The sequence below is a fragment of the Bombus bifarius genome, unplaced genomic scaffold (genome assembly GCF_011952205.1).
Source record: "Bombus bifarius isolate JDL3187 unplaced genomic scaffold, Bbif_JDL3187 scf7180000008150_frag, whole genome shotgun sequence".
Classification (NCBI taxonomy): domain Eukaryota; kingdom Metazoa; phylum Arthropoda; class Insecta; order Hymenoptera; family Apidae; genus Bombus; species Bombus bifarius.
Genome location: NW_022884477.1, coordinates 1,810 through 26,509, shown reverse-complemented (window position 1 = coordinate 26,509; position 24,700 = coordinate 1,810). Strand labels below are relative to the sequence as shown.

At 37.1% G+C, this 24,700-nt stretch overlaps 1 protein-coding gene and 8 non-coding genes across 9 annotated transcripts; all 9 read right to left on the bottom strand.

Moving 5' to 3' along the window:
- Nucleotides 1–4,155: 4,155 nt before the first annotated feature.
- Nucleotides 4,156–23,543, bottom strand: LOC117208665 (dynein beta chain, ciliary-like). Its single transcript, XM_033449953.1, has 9 exons — nt 23,456–23,543; nt 22,948–23,168; nt 21,707–21,983; nt 19,100–19,375; nt 16,886–17,291; nt 15,669–15,985; nt 8,312–8,444; nt 4,793–5,074; nt 4,156–4,478 (listed from the first exon to the last, which is right to left on the bottom strand). The coding sequence occupies exons 2-9, from the start codon at nt 23,102–23,104 to the stop codon at nt 4,251–4,253; spliced, it is 2,076 nt and encodes a 691-aa protein (XP_033305844.1). The 5' UTR covers nt 23,105–23,168; nt 23,456–23,543; the 3' UTR covers nt 4,156–4,250.
- On the bottom strand, nt 8,976–9,094 carry LOC117208669. The gene has a single exon (XR_004487748.1). It is a non-coding gene; the product is annotated as a 5S ribosomal RNA (ribosomal RNA).
- Nucleotides 9,303–9,421, bottom strand: LOC117208668. Its single transcript, XR_004487747.1, has one exon. It is a non-coding gene; the product is annotated as a 5S ribosomal RNA (ribosomal RNA).
- Nucleotides 9,630–9,748, bottom strand: LOC117208667. The gene has a single exon (XR_004487746.1). It is a non-coding gene; the product is annotated as a 5S ribosomal RNA (ribosomal RNA).
- On the bottom strand, nt 10,683–10,801 carry LOC117208673. Its single transcript, XR_004487752.1, has one exon. It is a non-coding gene; the product is annotated as a 5S ribosomal RNA (ribosomal RNA).
- LOC117208672 lies at nt 11,010–11,128 on the bottom strand. The gene has a single exon (XR_004487751.1). It is a non-coding gene; the product is annotated as a 5S ribosomal RNA (ribosomal RNA).
- On the bottom strand, nt 11,337–11,455 carry LOC117208671. The gene has a single exon (XR_004487750.1). It is a non-coding gene; the product is annotated as a 5S ribosomal RNA (ribosomal RNA).
- On the bottom strand, nt 12,390–12,508 carry LOC117208670. Its single transcript, XR_004487749.1, has one exon. It is a non-coding gene; the product is annotated as a 5S ribosomal RNA (ribosomal RNA).
- Nucleotides 12,717–12,835, bottom strand: LOC117208666. Its single transcript, XR_004487745.1, has one exon. It is a non-coding gene; the product is annotated as a 5S ribosomal RNA (ribosomal RNA).
- Nucleotides 23,544–24,700: the final 1,157 nt, after the last annotated feature.

The following is a 24,700-nucleotide window of genomic DNA, read 5'->3' as shown; positions in this document are numbered from 1 at the left end:
CAAAAAATCTGGTGCAAGGTATAGTTCACCTACACAAAAAGTGTAAATTCATTTCTTTGTTAACTGTTTCTGTAAAAATTGTTGTAATGCCTTCTAATTCCATCTCGTCGTAAATTGTCGAAGTTATTGATGGTGTCGAAAAATATTTCAAACAAAAGTTCAACAATTTCGAGGAATATATAATTTGATATAATTTTTTCACGAATGGATAACTGAAGGATTTCTGAATGTTAATAATACATTTTTATGTGGAATTATATATTTTGTATTTTATTATTTGGCATTAATCGGTGCAGTCCTGAAAAGGCAAAAGAAATAATAGAATAAAATTCACACTCTGAAATGGCTGTTTTAGAGATAATTTGATTTTGATGTGTATTGCAAAGCGATATAATATCAACAATTTCGAAGATATTTGTGAACCGTATATTAATACTTTATGAAATTGTACAAGTGTACAAATTACGAAAACGAAGATACAATGTTATAATAATTTAAAAAACGTATTTCATATGTACTTGTGCTAATTCAAGAATAATAAAAGAATTCTTATCATTAATCTTTTCATTAGAGTTTATAAACTTCTATAAAGTGAAAGATTTACTTTTCAAATAAAAAAATAAATTGAAATTGTATTATTACTTTGAAAAATCGGTTATGTTATAATAATCATCCAAAGTGATGTGTAGCGGCATTCGACAACAAAGTACTTTCCAACGGTTTCGTCGGTACATAGTATACCATTGTTGACAGACTGTTTACGAGAGACCGTCAAAACGTAAGCAATCGATATCCCTACGGTCCTTTCGCCAAATACTCCACAGAAGGCGTACGTGACCACGGTCAGTACAGTAGTGGGGATATTGTGAGGTGACAAAAAGAAACGAAATGGATTGAGAGGTGAGTGGTGACCAAGAAGCGTGATTGAACAGTCGAAATCGAGAAACGCGAGTAAATTATCTTTCGCTCAAGTCGCGAGTCGAGACTTGTAACAAAGCCGTTAAGTGAGAATAAATATACTGTTAAACAAAAGTATTTCTTTGGCACTCCACACGTACTACCAACACCTCAGATATATACAAAATAAGAAAAGAAAACGATTAGTAATCATTAAATAGTAAAGAATTATATGCATCTCTAAAGCAACTACATTGATATAAAGCATATCGACTTCCGGTTTGGACGCGGGCGAAGGTAACACGTGGGTAGTGAGCGCGGTGAAAAAGTGTAAAGTGAAGGGGAAAAGGAGGAGGAAGACAAAGGGGAAAGAAGAAGAGAAAGAAAAGGGTGAAAGCACGAAGAGGGGATATAAAAAAAAAGCATAAAAGAAAAAGTGTCAATAAGACAGGAGAAAGTGTGAAACACAAAGCTAGGAAAGAACAGGTTAGGTTAACGAAAGTACAAAACTAATTAGCCAGGAAAAAGACAGATGGCGACAAGAGGCAGACCGAGGATAACGAACCAGGTGAGAGAGAAGGAAGAACGCAGAAACACGCTGGAAAGATACAGCGTGACAGAGAAGGAGGCAGTAATGAGAGTGGGCGGCAAAGAAGCATAGAACGTGATGATGGAGAAAATAGAAAGGGGGTTAGAGGTGTTGGTAGAGCTAGTAGAGGAGTTGAGGAGGGAGAAGAAGGAAGAGAGAGAAAGATGGGAAAAGGATCGAAAAGAGGAGAGGGAAAGGTGGAAGAAGGAGTGGGAAGGAGAGAGACGATGAGAGAGTGAGAGATGGAGGAGTGAGAGGGAGACGGAAAGAAAAAGATGGGATAGTGAGTGGGAAAGATGGAAAGGAGAGATGGAAAGGAGGAGTGGGAAAGAATTGGAGGGCAGAATCAGGAGGTTTGAGGAGGAGCAGGGCAGGATAGAAAGGGAGAGAAGAAAGAGGAACATCGTAATAAAGGGCGCGGAATGGGGGAAGGAAAGCGATAACGGGACAGTGTCAGAATTCATAAAGGAAAATATGAGAGTAGAGGTAGAGGTAGAGAGGACATAGAAGGTAAGGGTGGGAGAAAAGAACACAATAATAATCCCAACGTTGAAATCGTGGGAGGAGAAGACGAGGGTAATGAGAGAGAAAAGTAAATTGGGGAAGGGGATATACATAGATAACGACCTAACGATATAAAGCATATTTCGTTTCAATATTGAAAAGTTTTGATTATTGTAAGAAGTGACCAATAAAGAATTTACAAAGTTTTATAGAAGTAATTGTATTTAAAAATACAATTACTAGAAATATAATTGTGAATTATCATATATACCTTCAACTAATTCCGTTTTCAAATATTCTACTAAATATGTCTTGCATAGTCTTCTATCCCAATCATCGGTTATGTGTCCTCCATACATTATTTCTCCAAATAAGTAACGAAGATCCTCCCAAGGTACTTTGATACTATTTTCCGAAGTTGAATGGGTAGGACTGACATAAAAGAAAGTAGTTTTTTGAAAGTACATATATGTGTAAATTTAGTATATAACTTATAAGCTTGTTATAATTATATCAATTTGTTTAAACATATTTTGAATGAGAATAAACTACATTTTACTAAACAGAAAATTATTCTACAGAAAGTGTTGTTTGAGAAAATTTCCGAAAATCATTGCTAATACCATATCTAATTATATTAATATGTCGGAGATGAAAGAACACCGGAGTCTTTGGAATTTTGGATAATCCCGCAACATTGTAATCTAGAGTCTACTATAGCTATAATTAAACAATTGTAATTGTTCGAGAGTTGTGATAATGAGCTTAGGCTCGAAGCGGCAGCCAGTCGCCGAACGTAGCCGTGGTCACGGGATGAACGCTTTGTCTAATAAAGGTATGGAGTAATTCTATAGCTCTCCTTAAAAGAAATATTTGTAGCGACACGCGACAGTAAACATTCCAACGGTTTCTGTCCAGTGGCTCGCCACACGCAGAACCTATTCTTCGAGTAAGATGTCGACGCATCTCCATTGTACATGTTCAGCTAGCCTGAAGACCCGTTATAAATCTTAAGATCTAGGTAACTAAAGTCCTTCAAACAGACAAACAGAAGATAGGGAAAATCTATTTTTCCCACGAACGACGCTGACCGCTAGTCAGTTCACCTCAACGACGGCTAGCATCCGTCTCTAACTACCAACATGGAAATGGACCAATTAACATCAACGTCATCCCATCATAGTTTTCCTCTGCAGCATCATAACGATAGAAAGTGATTCTCTCGTGAGGTCGCATTAGAGAGTTACATAGCGTCTTTACGGTCGGTGGATATTCTATGTTTTAAAAAAGAGTTAGTTCAGTAATACTTGTACCGTAGACAAGCAAATTGTACATAGTTATTGAAACTCGGATCATTGTCATTAGCTTCTCGAGTATCTAATTACCATGGTTACTTGTCAAATTCTGTAATAATCATATTTGCACTAATAGATACCTGCTCTATTGCATAACAATAATGTCGAATCGAATCCAAATGAAGATTCGTTTAATGCCCCTAACCCTAATCGTAATGTGACCCCGACATATATATACAGGATGGTTGGTAACTGGTAGTACAAGCGGAAAGGGGGTGATTCTACGCGAAAAAAAGAAGTCGAAAAAAAAAAATTAAAAATAAAATTTTTATTCTATAAATTTTTTTAAAAATCTACAGTGAGATCCGTTATAACGAGACGCGATAAAGTGCACGCGTACCAAGCGAAAATTCAAAGTCGATTTTCTCGAAAACAAAGCTTCAAACGAAAAATTTTTATTCTATATTTTCGACTTCTTTCTTCGCGTAGAATCACCCTCTTTCCACTTGTACCACCAGTTACCAACCACCCTGTATATGTAAATGTGATTTCTTAACCACGATTAACAACATAGTAACAGAGAAATTTGTTTAATTGCTATTTGTGTATAGTTACGTTCTAAATTATTTAATAATTTATTATTAGAGCATATATTTACTAAAGCAACAATTATTGAAGAATATAATTTACAAACTTTGCTAATATCATCACTAGTAAAAAATTAGTAGCTTTTCCTAATTTAATTGCAGACTACAAGGAAGACACTTATAGTACGTTTTAAATTATGCCACAGTTGTGAGATCTATTCCAAATATGTCTTATAATTAATAAAAAATCTGTGAAAGAGTATTAATTTTAAGTTATTACATTACACAAGATATCGTAAACATTGTTTTTGGCTTCTCTCATTGTTTCAACATTTACAAATCTTCGATCTATAATTTCTAATTTAACGTTATGATCCATTAAGATTTAAAGTTACTTACCCTATTCCATCCTTGCGCCCCAAATTTTCTACGTTCTGCAAGTACAGCGTGATAATAACAAAGTGCAAATAATATTGCTTTGAATTCGGTTTCCTTGCTGCAGGACTCCAAAGTTTCCTGGGTAAAGTTATCCAACGCTTTGTGGATGTTCGCTTGAATTCCAGATGGTGGTTCGTTCGTGATCTTTATGGCTGATTCTAGTATACCCTGTGTACAATTTAACGAACCTTAAATTTAGTAATCAGTGTTTCCTATCGACATTATCTACTTATTTATTGGCTAAAGTATCACTTACATAGTGAATTTGGGTCTATAATAGGTATCTCAGAATTTTCTTAGATTTTATTAAGGCAAAAATACAGTAAGAAATTAGACCAGTTACTAAAGGACCTGTAATGCCGACCGCGTTAGAGAAAGACCATATTACCGACGGAGGGTTAAAGAATATAATTAGCACATGTTAACTTAATTAAAAGTGCATATTTTCTTTTGCTTTTTCAAATTATACAATTGTTTATTACCTGAGGTATTATCGATTCATGAGGATCAGGACTGGGTTCCGCACTAATGAACAATCGATAATCATCATGTGGATTCTCCGAGCACTGTTCCATCTTTTTTTCTAATGTAGGCAACCATTTCCTCACCAAATGGACATTTTGCAAAATTACCCAATGGCCTTCGTTCGCGGAAAGTTCTATGGCTTCTTCCGCTATGGGTTCTTGACCTTGACCCAGTGACACATTATGGAAATTTCTTCCTCCAAAAGTGAAACCCAATTGCATACCCAGTTTTTCCACGTCCTGAATTTTTATCGTTGTCGTTATTGTAAATACATATTCGATGTGATCACGTTGATTTTCGTAACATGTTTTTGTGTAATTCATTAGGTATCCATAATTCTTAATATTAATTGTCTTCGATTCAGGTTATAAATTGATAAACGAAGCATATGCCATCGAAAGCAACAGAATATAGGAAATGAGAAGAGTAAGAAGGTGTTACAATTATATTGCATTAAAGAAAAATTATTAAATGTTACGCAGTTTGCTTATAGGTTATTGGTTGTTCAGGGTATTCATGAATTATATATATCTCATGACTTTGATAGATGATCCCACACCTTCAGATCGGTGCAGATTTATTAAAGAAAGATACCGTACAATAGAATTTCAAAGGTAAATTTTTTGTATGCCATCGTGTAATGGATATCTAATGGATCACGTAATATCTGCAAGGAACCATGGGTTGCAAATAAACCGTTCTTTTGGAAAATGACCTTAAAATTTCATTAGCTCTTACATTGAAGTTACATTAGAAAATGTTTAGATTTCCCAATTAGATAAAAACTAAGTAATGCCATATTAATGAACAAACAGAAAGCTATTCCTTTGAACGTATGATAATCTACGCTAAATAGGATGAAGCATCTAACTTCATCATTTCAAACTATTACAAAATTACTTACTTTATGGAAAAATCTTTCGCATAAAAATTGAATAGCGTCGAAGAGAATATGATTTGGTAGGTGGAACTGCAGAAACGTTAACTAGTCTTCGATTTCCATGTTTTTGAAAGTGTTGTGGAAATCGATATTTCAAATAACCTTTTCCTATATAAGAAGTGAATTCGCTCAGTTTCCGGGATATGCACGAAAAACTATCACTATCACGAAAAACTATATCACTACAGTGAATTCTACATCTGCAGTTGTGCAACCCTGACAGCTTATGCGTTAGTTTGGTTACCGATTGCCGGTCACTTATCTTCTCTTTTAAAACGAGGGTTGGGCGAGTTTAAAGGCTTCGTGCACATCGTACACATGCGAGGCTACAAGAGTCTGTTATGACTGGTAACTTATAACTCAATTATAAGTGAATACCATAAATGTATTGGGTTCAAATATTAAATAAGTGAGTAATTCTTAATACACAGAAGATAAGTGACCGACGACTGATAACCAGACCGATGCATACGTTGTCAGAGATGAACATTTATAGGCAGAAATACACTATAATTGAGCTGGTAGTTTCTTGCAAATATATTGAAAACTAAACAAGTTCACTCCTTATATACAGTATACTATAAAGGTAAAAGTTGTTCAAAATATTTCTATAACATACCCAAAAATCATAGAAATCCGAGGATAGATAACGTTTCTACAGTTTCGCCCTATATAGCGGTATGTAATATCAAAAAGAAAAGGGTATATACACTTGGACTATCATATGTTTAAGTTCGAGTTTTCTCGAGATAGTATAAGTTGTAAATTTAAGGTATAAATTAAGAATCGTAAGGGTGCTGGGGAAGAGAGAAAGAGAGAGAGAGAGCGTGCCTTGGTGACGTCAAAGCTAAATGAGTAAAGGAGTGGGAGAAAGTTGCGAGAGTTGAGGGTCAGCATTTTTGGACCTGGGAAGACAGAAGTTGTGAGCCCAGTGTGAGAATAAGGATTACGAAGATATTGTAGTCAGTTTTTGCATTGGGTATTGCTTGTTAAAATAAAACTGAACTTCACTTCAAATAGAACATCCTTTCTTGTCCTTGCTCTAGACTATTTAGATACTAAAGTTATATATTGCATACAATATTATACATTATACATGTTATTATTATTATAAGTTAATAGTGCTATACATTAGATAAATAAATAATTAAACGATTTGCCGTCACTCTACCCAATTGTATTTGTTTGAGACTTGTGACAATGAGCTTGGGCTCAAGGCGACAATTAGTCGCCGAACGTGGCCGCGGTCAACGGGACGAACTGTCCATCTAACAAAGGCATTAAGTAACCCTATAGCTCTCCTTAAAAGAAAGATTTGTGGCGGCACGAGGCAGTAAACATTCCAACGGTTACTGTCCCGTAGCTCGCCACACGCAGATCCTATTCTCCAGGCAGGATGTTTACCAGATGTCGACGCGTCTCCGCAGTACGTGATCGGCTAGCCCGAGGTCCGTTATAAACACTAATATCTAGTTACCTAAAATCCCTCAACAGATACACAGTCTTTGTCCCAGTTACAGGAAGACAGGAGAGACCTATTTTTCCACGAACGACGTCTCCCACTAGCAACCTTCCCTCAAGGGCGGCTAGCATCCTTTTCTAACTACCCATATGGAGATTGGCCAATTAGCAGCAACGTCAATTTCCCTTACTTTCCGAACGTGTGATATCCCCGACGAATCCGATGATCTCGTGTCCTTAGACACGCCCCATCATAGTTTTCATATGCGGTATTCATCGACAAGAAGTTTAACGCCTTACGGTCAGTGAATATTAACAAAGAATCCGACTTAGATTCTACGAGTACGTACAACTACCATCCCGTTGTCCGCGGATTCCTTAGCGAACCTAAGACCATTGTCACCAGTGTCGCGAGTGTGTGATCATTGTGAGTTTGCGTCAACTTTGTAACATCTTTGTGTGTGTCAATAAAAGTCACTTCAGTGGTGTAAGAAAATGGATAGCTTCAGTGAAGAATCATTACCTATCCCAAGCTCCCGCCACGAGGACGACTCGGGCCTAGACTTGGACTTTGACTCGACATATATGTATGCCTTCCATATACTTTGTACTCGCAGAGTCGTGTCGTAACTTCGCGGTTGCGCGCGTCTGGTCGCGAATGGGAAGAAGAATAAAAAGTAGACTTCGTTTAAAGGATCTTGCTACGGAGTGGGGAAAGTAGTGATGCCTTTTAGTAAGCAGATTGTAAGGGACCGTACGATATTCAGCTCAGAACCTTGGAGGCCCGAAGTACTTAACAAAAAGAACACAAAAGATTCTTAAGAACCTTCAGTCAAATTTTCTTTTCCTTTCCTCAGATAAATTTAAACAGCTCACCTAGACGAATCTTGATAAGCTTTTGGAAACTATCCTGATAGACTATAAACAAACTACTGGATTTTTGTTTCGATCGACAACACAATACTAAATGGTTATTAATAACTAATAAGCCAATGTGATATTATGTGAATAAAAAAGAAAATTAACAGATCTGTTATGCATAAAAAATGTTTGTAACTATTGATAAATTTCTTACTTTCAACGGATCAACGCCTGGAGAGAGAATGAAAAATACAGGCGTGATTGAACTGGTTTCTTCAAAGGATTTATGAAAAGGTGGAGATCTGGATTCAACAAATTTTGAACCAAGTTTTTCTTCTACGAAGCACCTAAATAAATTCACGAGATACAGTATTTTAAACAATTTAAGGAAAAAGGAAATATTTTAATTTAAAGTAATACCAAATAGTATACAGGGTGTTCCCGATATTCTTAATGCTCTTTTTTATAAATAACAGATTTGTGAAATAGACGGAAAAAAATAATTAAGTATTTCTTATACGTGCTACGATAGGGTGAATAGATTTTTGGAATGTTGTTGTTTCTACAAAAATATTATGATTATGTATGTTTTTTAAATTTATCAATATCAATATCAATTTATCAAATATACAACTCGAAGCACACACTATGGGGGACCAAGAATCACAACACCACGAGGTAGAATCTTGGAAAACTACATTAGAAACACTAACCTCAATATATTATCAATGGGAAGACGGACATACTGGCCGAGAGACCTGAGCAAAATACCTGACCTACTAGATTTTGCAGTTACAAAGGGACTAAACGCAAATAAACTAAACATAGCACCCAGCCTCGAGCTTACCTCCGTAAAAAATATTGGAAAAATAAAAAAAAGCCAACACCACACGGAGTTCCCAGGCGGTCACCCATCCAAGTACTATCCGTGCCCAGCGCTGCTTAACTTTCGTGATCGGACGAGAACGAGTGCACTCAACGCGGTTTGAGCGTTGGCTGAAGTAAACACCTTTCTTATTTGTTCCTGATGATCAAAAAATAGAATATTTAAAGAAACATAGGTGGTGTGTGCCAAAATGAGAATGATTCAATGTATGAAAATGATCGCGTAATACTAAAACATTTCTCTTTCTCGATGCTTCGATTGTAGATTATTAAAAATACATTGTCAAAAAAGGTAAAAAATATTGGAAAAATAAAAAAAAAGCCAACACCACACGGAGTTCCCAGGCGGTCACCCATCCAAGTACTATCCGTGCCCAGCGCTGCTTAACTTTCGTGATCGGACGAGAACGAGTGCACTCAACGCGGTTTGAGCGTTGGCTGAAGTAAACACCTTTCTTATTTGTTCCTGATGATCAAAAAATAGAATATTTAAAGAAACATAGGTGGTGTGTGCCAAAATGAGAATGATTCAATGTATGAAAATGATCGCGTAATACTAAAACATTTCTCTTTCTCGATGCTTCGATTGTAGATTATTAAAAATACATTGTCAAAAAAGGTAAAAAGTATTGGAAAAATAAAAAAAAAGCCAACACCACACGGAGTTCCCAGGCGGTCACCCATCCAAGTACTATCCGTGCCCAGCGCTGCTTAACTTTCGTGATCGGACGAGAACGAGTGCACTCAACGCGGTTTGAGCGTTGGCTGAAGTAGACACCTTTCTTATTTGTTCCTGATGATCAAAAAATAGAATATTTAAAGAAACATAGGTGGTGTGTGCCAAAATGAGAATGATTCAATGTATGAAAATGGTCGCGTAATACTAAAACTGTTACGACCGTTCGCGGAGAGACGCGGTCGCGAGGAAAACGCGTCAGCGAGAGGCGTAAATTCTCGCTACGATTCGGTGAATCGACGCCGCGAAGTAGTCGTTCCCCTGTTTCGGTTAAGATAACAGAGGTGGTTGAATGAATATGACACAGTAGTAAGTTATATTTCACCGTTTATTCCACAACTTATAACGAAGGCAGTTACACTGGTGCGTATGTACGAGATGAATGAGTGACTGATCTGCGGGTGTGTATACCCGCTCGAAGGATGTTGACCGTTCGAAGGATGTAAAATCAATACTGTCTTGGGAGACGATGATGTGTCGGAGGAAAGCTAAGGATGGGTGTGTCTAGCGCACGGGACCATCGGATTTGTTGGTGCCGATGTTATTTAGGAGAGTGAGGGAATAGGCTTCGTTTTTAATTGGTTAAACGAAGGGTCTTAAACGCCCTCGAGAGAAAGTGGTTAGTGGGAGGAAAGTTGCAGCGTGCGTGAGAAAAACTAACTTTCCCTTGTCCAGCCGTGGTAGACAATAGTCTTTAGAAATTCCTCGGAACCAGATGTTTGTTTTGTTCGAAGGACCTTCTCTAGGAAATCTATGAGATTTATGGAAGGTACTTGCAACTATGGAGGATACGCTGCGAGTATCCGGTGACATCTGGTTGCCATATTGCCCGCGGTGTGTGGCCTGGGCTAGGTAGAGTGTTACGCGACGTAACAAAAACATTTCTCTTTCTCGATGCTTCCATTGTAGATTATTAAAAATACATTGTCAAGAAAGGTAAAAAATATTGGAAAAATAAAAAAAAAGCCAACACCACACGGAGTTCCCAGGCGGTCACCCATCCAAGTACTATCCGTGCCCAGCGCTGCTTAACTTTCGTGATCGGACGAGAACGAGTGCACTCAACGCGGTTTGAGCGTTGGCTGAAGTAGACACCTTTCTTATTTGTTCCTGATGATCAAAAAATAGAATATTTAAAGAAACATAGGTGGTGTGTGCCAAAATGAGAATGATACAATGTATGAAAATGGTCGCGTAATACTAAAACATTTCTCTTTCTCGATGCTTTGATTGTAGATTATTAAAAATACATTGTCAAAAAAGGTAAAAAATATTGGAAAAATAAAAAAAAAGCCAACACCACACGGAGTTCCCAGGCGGTCACCCATCCAAGTACTATCCGTGCCCAGCGCTGCTTAACTTTCGTGATCGGACGAGAACGAGTGCACTCAACGCGGTTTGAGCGTTGGCTGAAGTAAACACCTTTCTTATTTGTTCCTGATGATCAAAAAATAGAATATTTAAAGAAACATAGGTGGTGTGTGCCAAAATGAGAATGATTCAATGTATGAAAATGATCGCGTAATACTAAAACATTTCTCTTTCTCGATGCTTCGATTGTAGATTATTAAAAATACATTGTCAAAAAAGGTAAAAAGTATTGGAAAAATAAAAAAAAAGCCAACACCACACGGAGTTCCCAGGCGGTCACCCATCCAAGTACTATCCGTGCCCAGCGCTGCTTAACTTTCGTGATCGGACGAGAACGAGTGCACTCAACGCGGTTTGAGCGTTGGCTGAAGTAGACACCTTTCTTATTTGTTCCTGATGATCAAAAAATAGAATATTTAAAGAAACATAGGTGGTGTGTGCCAAAATGAGAATGATTCAATGTATGAAAATGGTCGCGTAATACTAAAACTGTTACGACCGTTCGCGGAGAGACGCGGTCGCGAGGAAAACGCGTCAGCGAGAGGCGTAAATTCTCGCTACGATTCGGTGAATCGACGCCGCGAAGTAGTCGTTCCCCTGTTTCGGTTAAGATAACAGAGGTGGTTGAATGAATATGACACAGTAGTAAGTTATATTTCACCGTTTATTCCACAACTTATAACGAAGGCAGTTACACTGGTGCGTATGTACGAGATGAATGAGTGACTGATCTGCGGGTGTGTATACCCGCTCGAAGGATGTTGACCGTTCGAAGGATGTAAAATCAATACTGTCTTGGGAGACGATGATGTGTCGGAGGAAAGCTAAGGATGGGTGTGTCTAGCGCACGGGACCATCGGATTTGTTGGTGCCGATGTTATTTAGGAGAGTGAGGGAATAGGCTTCGTTTTTAATTGGTTAAACGAAGGGTCTTAAACGCCCTCGAGAGAAAGTGGTTAGTGGGAGGAAAGTTGCAGCGTGCGTGAGAAAAACTAACTTTCCCTTGTCCAGCCGTGGTAGACAATAGTCTTTAGAAATTCCTCGGAACCAGATGTTTGTTTTGTTCGAAGGACCTTCTCTAGGAAATCTATGAGATTTATGGAAGGTACTTGCAACTATGGAGGATACGCTGCGAGTATCCGGTGACATCTGGTTGCCATATTGCCCGCGGTGTGTGGCCTGGGCTAGGTAGAGTGTTACGCGACGTAACAAAAACATTTCTCTTTCTCGATGCTTCCATTGTAGATTATTAAAAATACATTGTCAAGAAAGGTAAAAAATATTGGAAAAATAAAAAAAAAGCCAACACCACACGGAGTTCCCAGGCGGTCACCCATCCAAGTACTATCCGTGCCCAGCGCTGCTTAACTTTCGTGATCGGACGAGAACGAGTGCACTCAACGCGGTTTGAGCGTTGGCTGAAGTAGACACCTTTCTTATTTGTTCCTGATGATCAAAAAATAGAATATTTAAAGAAACATAGGTGGTGTGTGCCAAAATGAGAATGATACAATGTATGAAAATGGTCGCGTAATACTAAAACATTTCTCTTTCTCGATGCTTTGATTGTAGATTATTAAAAATACATTGTCAAAAAAGGTAAAAAATATTGGAAAAATAAAAAAAAAGCCAACACCACACGGAGTTCCCAGGCGGTCACCCATCCAAGTACTATCCGTGCCCAGCGCTGCTTAACTTTCGTGATCGGACGAGAACGAGTGCACTCAACGCGGTTTGAGCGTTGGCTGAAGTAAACACCTTTCTTATTTGTTCCTGATGATCAAAAAATAGAATATTTAAAGAAACATAGGTGGTGTGTGCCAAAATGAGAATGATTCAATGTATGAAAATGATCGCGTAATACTAAAACATTTCTCTTTCTCGATGCTTCGATTGTAGATTATTAAAAATACATTGTCAAGAAAAGTCAATTCGCTGTGGAGTGCCGAAGCGTGCAGACGTGTCTCTAGTGCCCAGCGTAGTCCGAAAACAACACGTGTCGCCCAACCTTCGAAAGTGAACACAGCTAAGTGTCCCTTACCCTTTAGGGAGAAGAAAATCCCACGTACCTAACCCCAACCCGAATACTAGCCTCACAGCCTCACGACTAGTTGTTCATTCCGAATTAACTAGCTCGATGATGGCCCAACAACCGCGACCAGGCTCTCCGGAGCAGACTCGCAGCTACCCCGAGCTACCCCCCTCCCCCGTGGCAGAAGTGTAGCAGAACTCTCCGCACTAACGACGCTAGTACTACAAAGAAAAGGAAAATAGAAACAGCAACGCAAATAAACACACACAACAGATTCGCCGTATTGGAATCCTCAAACGACGCCATGGAAATCGTAGAACCGCCACCAAACCAACACTCACAGAGAATCCCCCCTCCCCCACCAATATTTGTGGACGACGTCATTGACATACAGACAATGACCAGGTCCCTAGAGAGAGATATCAGCAAGGAGGAATATAACCTTAAGATAAGCAACAATAGAGTAAAAATACTGCCGACGAACCCAGAAGCTTACAGAAAACTCACCAAGGCACTCAGGACCCTGAACGCCAACTTCCCCACCTACCAACTCAAAATGGAAAGGCCTTTCCGGGTGGTTCTACGAAACATACACCACTCAGCAGACATAGACGAACTCAAATACGAACTTTCAAAACTCGGCCACGAAGTCATCAACGTAAGTAATATAAGGCATAGAGTCTCGAAAGACCCGTTATCCTTATTCTTCCTAGACATTAAACAAAAGCCGAACAATAAAGAAATCTACAACATCAGTTGCCTAATGAACGCGATAGTAAAGATCGAACCACCGCTTGTGAAAAAAGAAATAGTGCAATGCAAAAGGTGCCAAAGGTACGGTCATACGCAGAAATACTGCAACCATACTTTCCGCTGCGTTAAATGCGCAGGCACTCACTCCACTGACCAGTGCGCCAAATCACCGGAAACCCCAGCGAAATGCATCCACTGCCAAGGGGACCACCCTGCCAACTACAAAGGCTGCCCAGCATATAAAACACTATACACGAACAGGTACCCTAAGCTCAGAGCAAAAGAGGTATCCAACCAAACACCCAGCCCGCCGAAATTCACGACTACCCCAACCCCCTCAACCAACCAAACACCCAGTCCTACCAAATTCATCTCCACCTCGACCTCCTATGCCCAAGCAGTACAAGGCATCCAAAATAACCCGAACAGCCAAAGGAACCTTCCCCAAAACAGTGTCCCCAACCCACCTAACACAGACGACTCCTCAAGGCTTGAAAAGCTAATAGAGAAACAATCAGAGCAAATAAATCACTTGCTATCGCTACTAACACTCATCGTGGAAAAAATATCACGCCCCGACTCAAAATAAAACCAAGGCGCATAGCACTCTGGAACGCCAACGGTCTAGCGCAACACAAACTTGAACTAGAACTCTTCTTAAAACACCAGCAAATCGACGTAATGCTCGTATCGGAAACCCACTTCACCGACAAGAGCTACCTGAAAATAAATGGTTACAAATTCTACCATACCCAACACCCCAGCGGAAAGGCCCACGGTGGCACCGGAATAATAATCAAAGCAAGTATTAAGCACTACGAACTTCCATCATTCCAGAAAGACTACCTCCAAGCAACAAACGTAGCAATAGAAGACTGTCATGGCTCAATCACCACTTCAGCAGTATACTGCCCTCCCAGACACTCCATCGCCAAAGAAGACTTTGATAACTTCCTGGACACCCTGGGCAATAGATTCATAGCTGGAGGAGACTATAACGCCAAGCACACCCAATGGGGCAGCAGACTGGTTACAGCAAGAGGCAAAAACCTCTTAAACAGCATAATAAACAACAACCTCAACTACCTCACCACATACGAACCCACATACTGGCCCACTGACACCAACAAAATACCCGACCTTCTCGACTTCTTCATAACTAAAAATATCCCATCAAGACACGTCCAGATCAACTCCTCGGCTGATCTCTCCTCTGATCATTCTCCCGTGATAGCAACAGTCAGTTCAACAATCATCGAGAATACACCTAACGGCTCCATTCACAACCAACACACCAACTGGCAGCTCTTCAGAGAAGTCTTTACACACTCAACCTCAGCCTTCACCCCACTAAAAACAAAGGAAGATATCGAAGCAGCCACGGAATACTTAAACACGAGCATAATAAACGCAATCCGCCTCTCCACACCGACAAAGCCATCTAACAGCAAACAAGAATATCCCCAATACATACTAAAAAAAATAGCAGAAATGGTTGGTTACTATGAAACTCTTAAACAAATGCTGAAACTGTCATTACGGCCGAAACAGGTTATGATGATTGTATGCTGTACATAGATAGCAGATGATGCACTCATTAACCTGGGTTTAAGGAATGTGCTTGATAATGATAGCTCGTAATGGCTCAATAAAAAGGACATTAGAATAAAAAACGACGTCGCAGAAATTTTATAGGAATAACATGATTCAAGTAAGATATAACTGAAAAAATAAATTCCTAGGATTTGTAATGTAACGTGAAGTATCAAATGAGTTAATATGACAGGAACATACCTAATCGCGTAAGTCATACGATCCAGTCTAAGACATCTCATAATGCATAATCTTTGCAGAGCAGTTTTATTTTTCCAATCTTGTGGGAAACTTTCTCGTTCCGGCGTATCTGATTCTACAAACTTCTTCCATCGTTTTGCAGCACCTTCTATGTCTTTTTCTAAATTTTGAAAATCCTCCATTTGGCTCAAATATTTAATCCCTCCCCAACCGACGTCTGTTAAAAAGTCTACAGGGCTTGTTAACTCGGGAATATACGGAAATCGTAGTAGGAAGTCAAGTTCTGATTGTGATATTTCCTTTGCTTCCATAAAAATCTAAAACAAATAGAATTATTCGATGTGACGTTAGTCGCAAGAAAAATGCGATATGTAGTGTTGCAAGCTACCCTCATATGATTTAGTTTATCCCAGGAAGATTTTTTTGGTAAACTTTGCACTTCTATGCAAAATTTTTCTAATCAATATACTACGTTATTTATCGCTATTTTAACGTTGTTTTTCTTTTCTTGTTAGAAGTATCTAACCGTTTGGTTTGTATTATTGAACTCGATTATAAGATTAATAATAAATTATGCAATTATACCAATTATAATTATCACATCTAATATAGTAGAGTAAAATAGTATATAGTACAGTACATGAGATTCCATACAATTGATAATGCAGTAAATAAAAGGATCATATTAACACCTATCCTATGGCACCAACCTGTTTGTCAAGTGCAGGCTAATTGTTCAGAAGACACGATTTTTTGGCCGATTCGGTAATTAAAAAAAAAAGATATTTAGTGGAACAAAGACCCTATTGATGTGATAAAACAATAGATTCGTTGAAAAGATATTTCGATGAAATCAATAAATTAGTAAATAAATTGATAAAATGATAAAAACAATATGGAATTTTTAATATCCACCAAAGTTTATTTAATTTAGATTCCATCAAATATATATTTTTAACGTATATATATTTCATTATATATATCTATATTCGATGTTCAGTAATTAGTATTAAGGATATGTTGCAATGTAGTTAATGGAAGATGGTTGTTTTATACAAATTACTGATACGAAGCGTATAAGTAATACAGTAATTACTAGGTATAAGATAGGAATAGTGACAAAACAAAACCAAGAAAAAGAAATCCCTTGGATCTGGCAACACGGATGGCGGGTTCCACAGATTGAGAACCGCTGATCTAAATTATAAAATATTTACCTGAATGGTCATTTGACAAAGGAATGTCAATTTATCGGCTTCAAATAATCCTCTGCTTGTATAAATGAAAACTAGATAAGTGATGCTATCCATTAAAAGAGCCACGCGCTTAGCCAAATCCTCCGAAGCTACTGCAAATCTAATTGCGTTTAGAAAGACAACGCTGAAAGCTTTCAAAGAAAACTGATAGAGCATATTGATCTTGTTCAAATCGTTTAAAACGAAATATAAGAGGCTGGCTCGAGCCGCAACAGGACGATAAATTTCTCGAGCCTCGTCTATCTTTACAGCAGTTACTCTAGCTTCAGCTACTTTTATTTCTATTTCCGCAGCAGTTTTTTTCGTGGTTTCGAGATTGATCACGAGATCGACGTCGCTTAAAATGTCTGGCCCAGCAGTCGATAACCTTTGAAAAGAAACACAACATTATGTTATGATATTTACATTTGTAAACACACACCATAATTGTCATAAGACAAATTTTGAAAGTTGAGATATAACAGTTAATATCTTTAATTAAAAGATTTTGATTACGAGTGAAATATTATAAATATTAAATAATAGTTAATAGTTATTCGTAATCACAACAATTAAAAATTGATACTATTTAATCACTTCATTTTTGGAGATTTCTTCCAGATCTATTAATAACTGGCTACCATTTAAATGAAAATTAAATTTTAATGACTTTTTTCTACAAAATGTTTAATATGCGGTACTTGATACTATGATGAAGGAAGGTCAGCAACCCCTATTCGATATACGTTAGACGACTTGGAAAAAGAATATGTCCCATTTAAAGAAACCCATAGCGAATTAGACGAGACAGACTATGGGCAGACAATAGAAGAATACCTTAACCAAAAGCAACATTTTATACCTGTAAAGAACGCGCTCGAGATATAATTAAACAGACAAAAATGCTGATAAGAGAGCCAACAGATAGTACGCTAATCTCACTGGGCACACCATATTCGGTTCCAGCCGACAATGAAATAGCATTATTAAAAAATCAGCTATGTACATTTTCGGGATCCTGGCCAAGGCTCGCGGTGCAATTTCGCTTCATAGTACACGAGAATTTACGTATTGACGACTGTAAGCGATTCATTTATCTTCGCCCTTGCCTAATACAGGATGCTAACGCAATAGCATCATTAGACATTAGAGCCATAAATTATTCGATAGCATGGGAGATTTTACAAAAGAGATACAACGAACCTGTAAAAATCGTAGTCAACCATTTAAAGACATTGTTTTACATGGCTCCTTTACAGCGGCCTTTACATCGTACCAAGACCTATAATCCCATTCAAAGAAGATAGAAACTCATTATAGAGTCTTGCAGGCGCTCAAACAACCGACCGCGGATGCAGTGCTGCTCTATTTGCGTACATTCAAGTTAGATCGCGAGACCGAGTTAAAATGGAAGGAAAGGATAGTAAACACACCCTTCCCAATAGTCGAAGAACTGTTCAAATTTTTAGACGGTCGCTGCGGGATGTTAGAACTTACAGCATCATCATATCAAACGCTATCACACTCTACAACCCGTCAGGATAATTTACGTTACCGGAACAAGACGGCATACGCAAACTGCACGAATCCAACCGGACTCCAAACCAAACATTCATCTCACAGTCTCGAATCACGTGCAACCTTTGTAATAGATCTCATGTCTCGCGATACTGCAAGAAATTTTTAACAACGTCCGTACCCGAGCGATCAAAACTAGTGAGAGAAAAAAAACCTTTGCTTCAATTGTCTGTGTAGCACACACTCTGTTGAAGAATGCCCAATGGGTAGCTGCACGCCGTGCCATACACGGCACCACAATCTCCTGCGTTCGAATATGGGTAATTCATCGCAGTCAGCTTAAACACATCTAATATGTCATTTGTCCCATGTACTCCCAACTGTTATCTTGTCGATTTTCTATCAGCAAGTTGGCAAAAACCATAGCCGAATACAGAACTCTGTATGAAGGATGGAAAATGTTCATAGATGTTAGAATTTAACATATTCATTCCATAATCGCACTTTTGTAAATCCATATCTCATCAAAATGTACTATGCGCAATTACATACTTCTTCACAATGAAAACTTTTGAATGTGACCGTTCAAGGGGGACGGTATGTTCGAGATTTTGGCCGCCACCTAGTTGATAATTCGCAACACATAGGATACCACCTAAAATTGTATCATATACCTACCTGTGTAAAAGATCATCTTCCAATCTCTTCAAGGTAATTTTGAAGGTATTTTGTTGAGTAGTTAATTCCGCTTTTTTGGATTTTAAATCAGGTCTTTCAGCTTTCACAACGTCACCCAGAAGTTGTTCCTCCAAACCATCTTTTGTTACAGTAAAGTTGATAAGAGTAGTTTGAGCTTGTATCTCGGGCTTATAATGAGGATTAGCTAATTTCGTTTGTAAAATTAGCCGGAAACGAGGGTCATAATCTACTTCTTTGTCCCAAATTTTTATCGCCCTTTATAGTAATAAAAAAGTATTTATAAAATATAGAGTATATAATAGTTATAGTAAGAGAGGGAAGGGCACAGGTGGAAGCAGAAAACGGACAAGAACCGTTAACAGTAGACCAAATCGTGGAAGAAAGAAGGAAAAAGGAAACAGAGGAGAGAGAGAAAAGGATAAGAGAATCGAGGTATAATAGGTATTACAGTAATATAGCAAGAGAAGAAACCCCAAAGTACCTAGAAGGGAAGATGAAATGGAAGGAGAGAAGCACGCTCTCCAGATTTAGATGCGGCAACGTAGCTAAGGCAAGGGAGCACTGGAAAGAGGAGGAAGAAAGAAGGTGCAGGCTGTGCAATAAAGGAGAGGAAGATATGAGACATATCCTGGAAGAATGTAAGGTAACAGGGGGACCAAAGAGACTGGAAGAGACACTAAAGGAGACAGGAGAGGGGCTAGCAGTGCTGAAAGAGATAATGGAGAAGAGAAGAGATTACAGCTAGATTCAAAGGCCAAAGAACGACAGGCAGAAGGGTTAGGACAAAATAACGAAGTGCAATGTAACATATGTCGTATTACAAGGTAGCATAAGTGTACTGTAAGGTGATTTATGTAGTAATGTCAGAAAGTATGTAAACCGAAAGTCGTCCAAAGCCGAAAGGCAGGGACTATGTTTAATAAATAATAATAGTTATAGTAATTATATATTACAGTAATTATAAAATAAAATAAAGAAAATAAATAGAACAATTCAAAAATAAGATAAATGTAAATAAGTGTTCCAAGTATATAGAGTCATATGTGCATCTATTACAAATAATTTAAGTTTTGTTACAATTTCTGATTCATATTAATATATACTGCATAATATCTCAAAGTTGGTATTAAGCAGTCTCTGGTTATTATCATAAAACCATTATACATATTGAATCGATCTCTGTACGCACGACTACATCTTGGATGCATCTTATTGTTAATTACGTTTTACATCCTATATATATAAACAAATCATCATGCTTTCTAATTGTTAATTCCAACAATAAAGCAGATAATTAAGTTAAAAATTGTAGCGGCCCATGGCCGTAAAAATGCCCGTAGAAAGGTCCAGGGTCCACTTGGCCTGCGAAACGAACGACTTACAAAAAAAGCTCAAGGGCCTTCGACAAGAAAAAATCATTTCCCTACCCCGGAAGAAAACATTCTCTTTCGGGGACCACGGCAATCTACCATCTCAAAATAAATGCTCGATTGTTGTAGTGTGCGGTAAAACTACTGTTTAGAGGACCTACCACCAATGACCCTGAGATATGTTATCAAGGTTACTTTTCTGAGTGATTTTCAAAAAGTTTTAGTCGCTGATCTTGCCGCTCGTCTGTAAAAATTTTGGCAAACGAGGCAAAAATTTTGGGTCAATAATTTTGTAATTCCACCAAATACCCAAACTAGACAAATAACTGAAAAAAAAAATAATTTTGCTTCACACGAGTTAAGGTTAGAGTTAGTATTAGAGTTAGGTTGTCTTCACGCCAAGGAAGTTCTGGGTCCTCCTCGGACGTGCATAATGGCCCAAGGGATAGCGTTGAGAGGGGAGGTCCCTCTCAATGTCCAAACTAGACCTGATGCCTGAGACTTAGGTTAGGGTTAGCAAACAAAATCAAACCCAAACCTAATGTTAGTCGTTAAACGAATATAAATGTTTACATTAACTTTAAACATATAGATTGAGAGGTTTATTCAATATTTAATTATCCTAAAGAGAACTTCGAACTCATAATTTCGAAAATTGCATTTGCGCTAAGTTGTCTCTGTTTCATTCGTCTCAGTCATATCATTTTGTTTCGAAATTGTATGGGGTTTGCTATATAAAAATCTTCGTTTTTTCCAGGACTACAATCGTTTAATGTCTCGAACAGAGTGCATGTTACTCGAGACCATCCCCTCCACAACATATCCGAAATTCAACAAAATTGGAGTTGAAATTCTCATTTGTGCATAATTACCGAAATGATAGTTGCTGACATCGTTGACCCAGTGATGAACAATGTCAAATTTTCTCACATTACAACGGGTCATATTTGCTGTTTAACAACATATTTCTTTGGACTTTATCAGAAAATGTGTAATAATGAATAGTTAAATATGACTTATTTTAAATAAATTTTAGTATGATTATATTAATAACTTTTTAACGAATAACAAGCGATAGCTAAAATTTTTTAATGGTCACTCAGAACGGTGACCTTGATAGCATATATGTATGAAGGTCAGAATCATTAAAGGTTCTAAACAGCAATTTTATCTAATATGAATTTATGTTACAATAATAATATATATAAGCAAGTACCTTCCTTTCTTTATTAGATCTCTCTTTATAACAGGATCTAAAATGGGGTCGATGGCTTCCATGATATTTTCAATTAAAACAATTCCTCCATTCGCAATGGAAATTTCAATTAAATATAAATAATTCGGTTGAGTAAGTCTCAGCACTTGCAAATCTTCACCATATCGATTTTTTATCCATTTTAATCCTTGTAATTGTGGATCTATCATTAGAGGCCATCTCGTTGAATTCATTAAAATTGTTGCATTTTCCGAGGACATTTTGTCTGTAGGTAAACCTTAACAAACGATCAGTATTTCGTTATAATGATTTATTATTAAAGTTAAATATAAAAGCACAATTAATTTTTAGATTTTTAACTTTTATGATGATTCGATCGTTAATAATAGTATATTGCGCTTTACGCGTTATAATGTTAATGCGCAGCATTAATCGATGTAGTTCTGTACTTTGTACATAAAAACTGTAATTAAAAATTGTTATATTGTCCCAGCACCTTAAAAACACATATATTAGTTTAGAAATCATTACAATTAGAGATTTGTTAAATTATTTTGCTGTTGTTTACACTACTTGTATACGGATTTTTATTCAAATTCATATTTTTGAGAATATAAATAAGAAGAAGGAACCTCGATAGAAAATTATTTTACCTATCAAGTAATATTATAGAAGACATTGTACTTTGGATATTTTAAGTATTTCTTTATATTATGTGTATTGGAGCTAGAAGTGTGCTCCAATTGGTAGCTGTTAATAATAGATGGCAAATTGTAATTATAAATATATTTCTAATAGGACATACGCCGCGGATTTAATGACTCCTGCGGGCTGCACGTATCATACTATTACGTAATACTATTAAGTTGCTGTTGCTACTTTGTACATTTGTTGATCTTTTGTTGCTTATATTGTTCACGAAAAGGAGATTTGAATCAGTACGGGGAGATATTCAATATTTTCATTAAAATATTATATCGATGACTCTAATATCTCGAAGAACATGAGAAAGATTTTATAAAGAAAACAGAACATCTTTTTGTGTATGATATTATTTGTCTATTTGAAACAAAAATAGCGTTTTCCTCTTACATTTCTTCCTATCGTAGAAATCGACTGATCGTGAGATGTTTAAGGTGTTTCAGTTACACGGGGAATTATGTATCTATTCTATAGCATCACGTTCAAATGATAATAACTTTTGACATTAACTAAGCTGTAGAACGTATAAATGTATTCACCTTCGTTGTTCCATTGTGCAATTTGTGTATCGTCTGTCAATAAAGCCAGTACATCCAATTCAGTAGTCCTCGGTATTTTTACTTCCAAATTTTCCAGAAACGGTAACCAATTTTCGTACATTGAGTCAGATCTATATTTTCGAGTGAAAGAACCCATATATGATAAAAATGCTGTTACAATCAGCACATCCCCTGGTACCGTTACACACGAGTTCGTCAAACTAAAAATTTAAATTCATTAAAATAATCTTATTTCTATCGTAGAAAATAGCAAATTTTATGTCATAAGGATAGTAAGTATTCTTAAATCATAGGTCATTGTACGCGTGTTAAAACGTTCTACTAGATTGTAAGAAAACATATCATTTCATTTAAAAAAACAAAGTTGACCTTCATATGACTTCTACAAGCCCACCTATGAAAGAATAATTTGCATCAAATTATGTTTTTCCTATCATTTCTCTATCATTTTTCGTATCACTAATAACAGCCCAGATATTCAAGTTACCTGTGTTAGGTATACCCTGTTTTTAGTTCACCCTGTATAGTATCTATATTTATACATATATATGACACATGCATATTTATGTATATTTATTTTATGTATATCTATTTTTGTGTATATTTTAATACATATATGATATATACATAAATAATAAATACCGTTCTATATTTGTCAGAAAAATATCATTAACTGTGAAAATAATCATGTTTATATTAATGTGAAATATTTTAAAAATAATATATAACATACAAAAATAGGAAATGAGAAATAGTAGAATCTGACCTTTCAACTTCCTCGGTCCACCGAATTTTTTCGGATGCTAAACCATTCACTAATCTATTTGCAAGGTCAATTGTTAAAGCAGTAGCGTCAGCTTCGTCTTGACATTTTTGTTTCTCAGCTAAAGCTGCATTCATCCTTTCTCCTAACACGTCCAGCACTTTTTGCAACTCCTAAAGTAATGGAATTAGAAGTAATTAATTGAAATGAATAATAATTATCCTAAAAAGTTATTTCACATATATTTTGCTACATAATAATTAATAATAAGGAACTATAGCATTCACTAGGTCATTTTATCTTATTTGCTAATTCACACTATGATTTCTCTGTTATATCTTTTCTTGCATTTTCAGATAGAACATACTTATGTAAGCAAGTATACTCTTCTATGGTTTGCACATATGATATTGTTCCCGTCATTTTTCCGTTTATAAAGGTATCCCTTGTTATTAGAGATGGCATGACCTGCTAGTTGTAAATCACGATTTTATATGTCGGAGATGAAAGGACATCGGGGCCTTTCATTTGGAATATTTGGGAAGGTCCCCAATACTTTAGTCCAGACTTTTTATTATATCTGTACTTAAATAATAAAACTGAGAAATATTTGTTTATGATTTAATCCAAGTATGGATGCCCGAGATTTATGACGGTGGGTTCGGACTCGAAGTGACATAACGGGTCATAACAGAGGTATGGTACAATTATATAGCTCTCCTTAAAAAACACAAAGATTGACGCATGGGGTACAGAAAGGTACAAAGAGGAGTATTCAAAGGCAGTTCCATTTGGACTGAGATTCAGTCAGATAAGTTCTACTTGTACTGTGGACAAGTACGTTGAGACATACCCGAATCGTGGATCAGTAAGTTAAGTTCGACTTAGACTGTGGCAGCAATCGCATACGTCATCCCGTTGACCGTGGATTCGTTATCGAACCTAAATTCATTGATTATCTAATCGCCG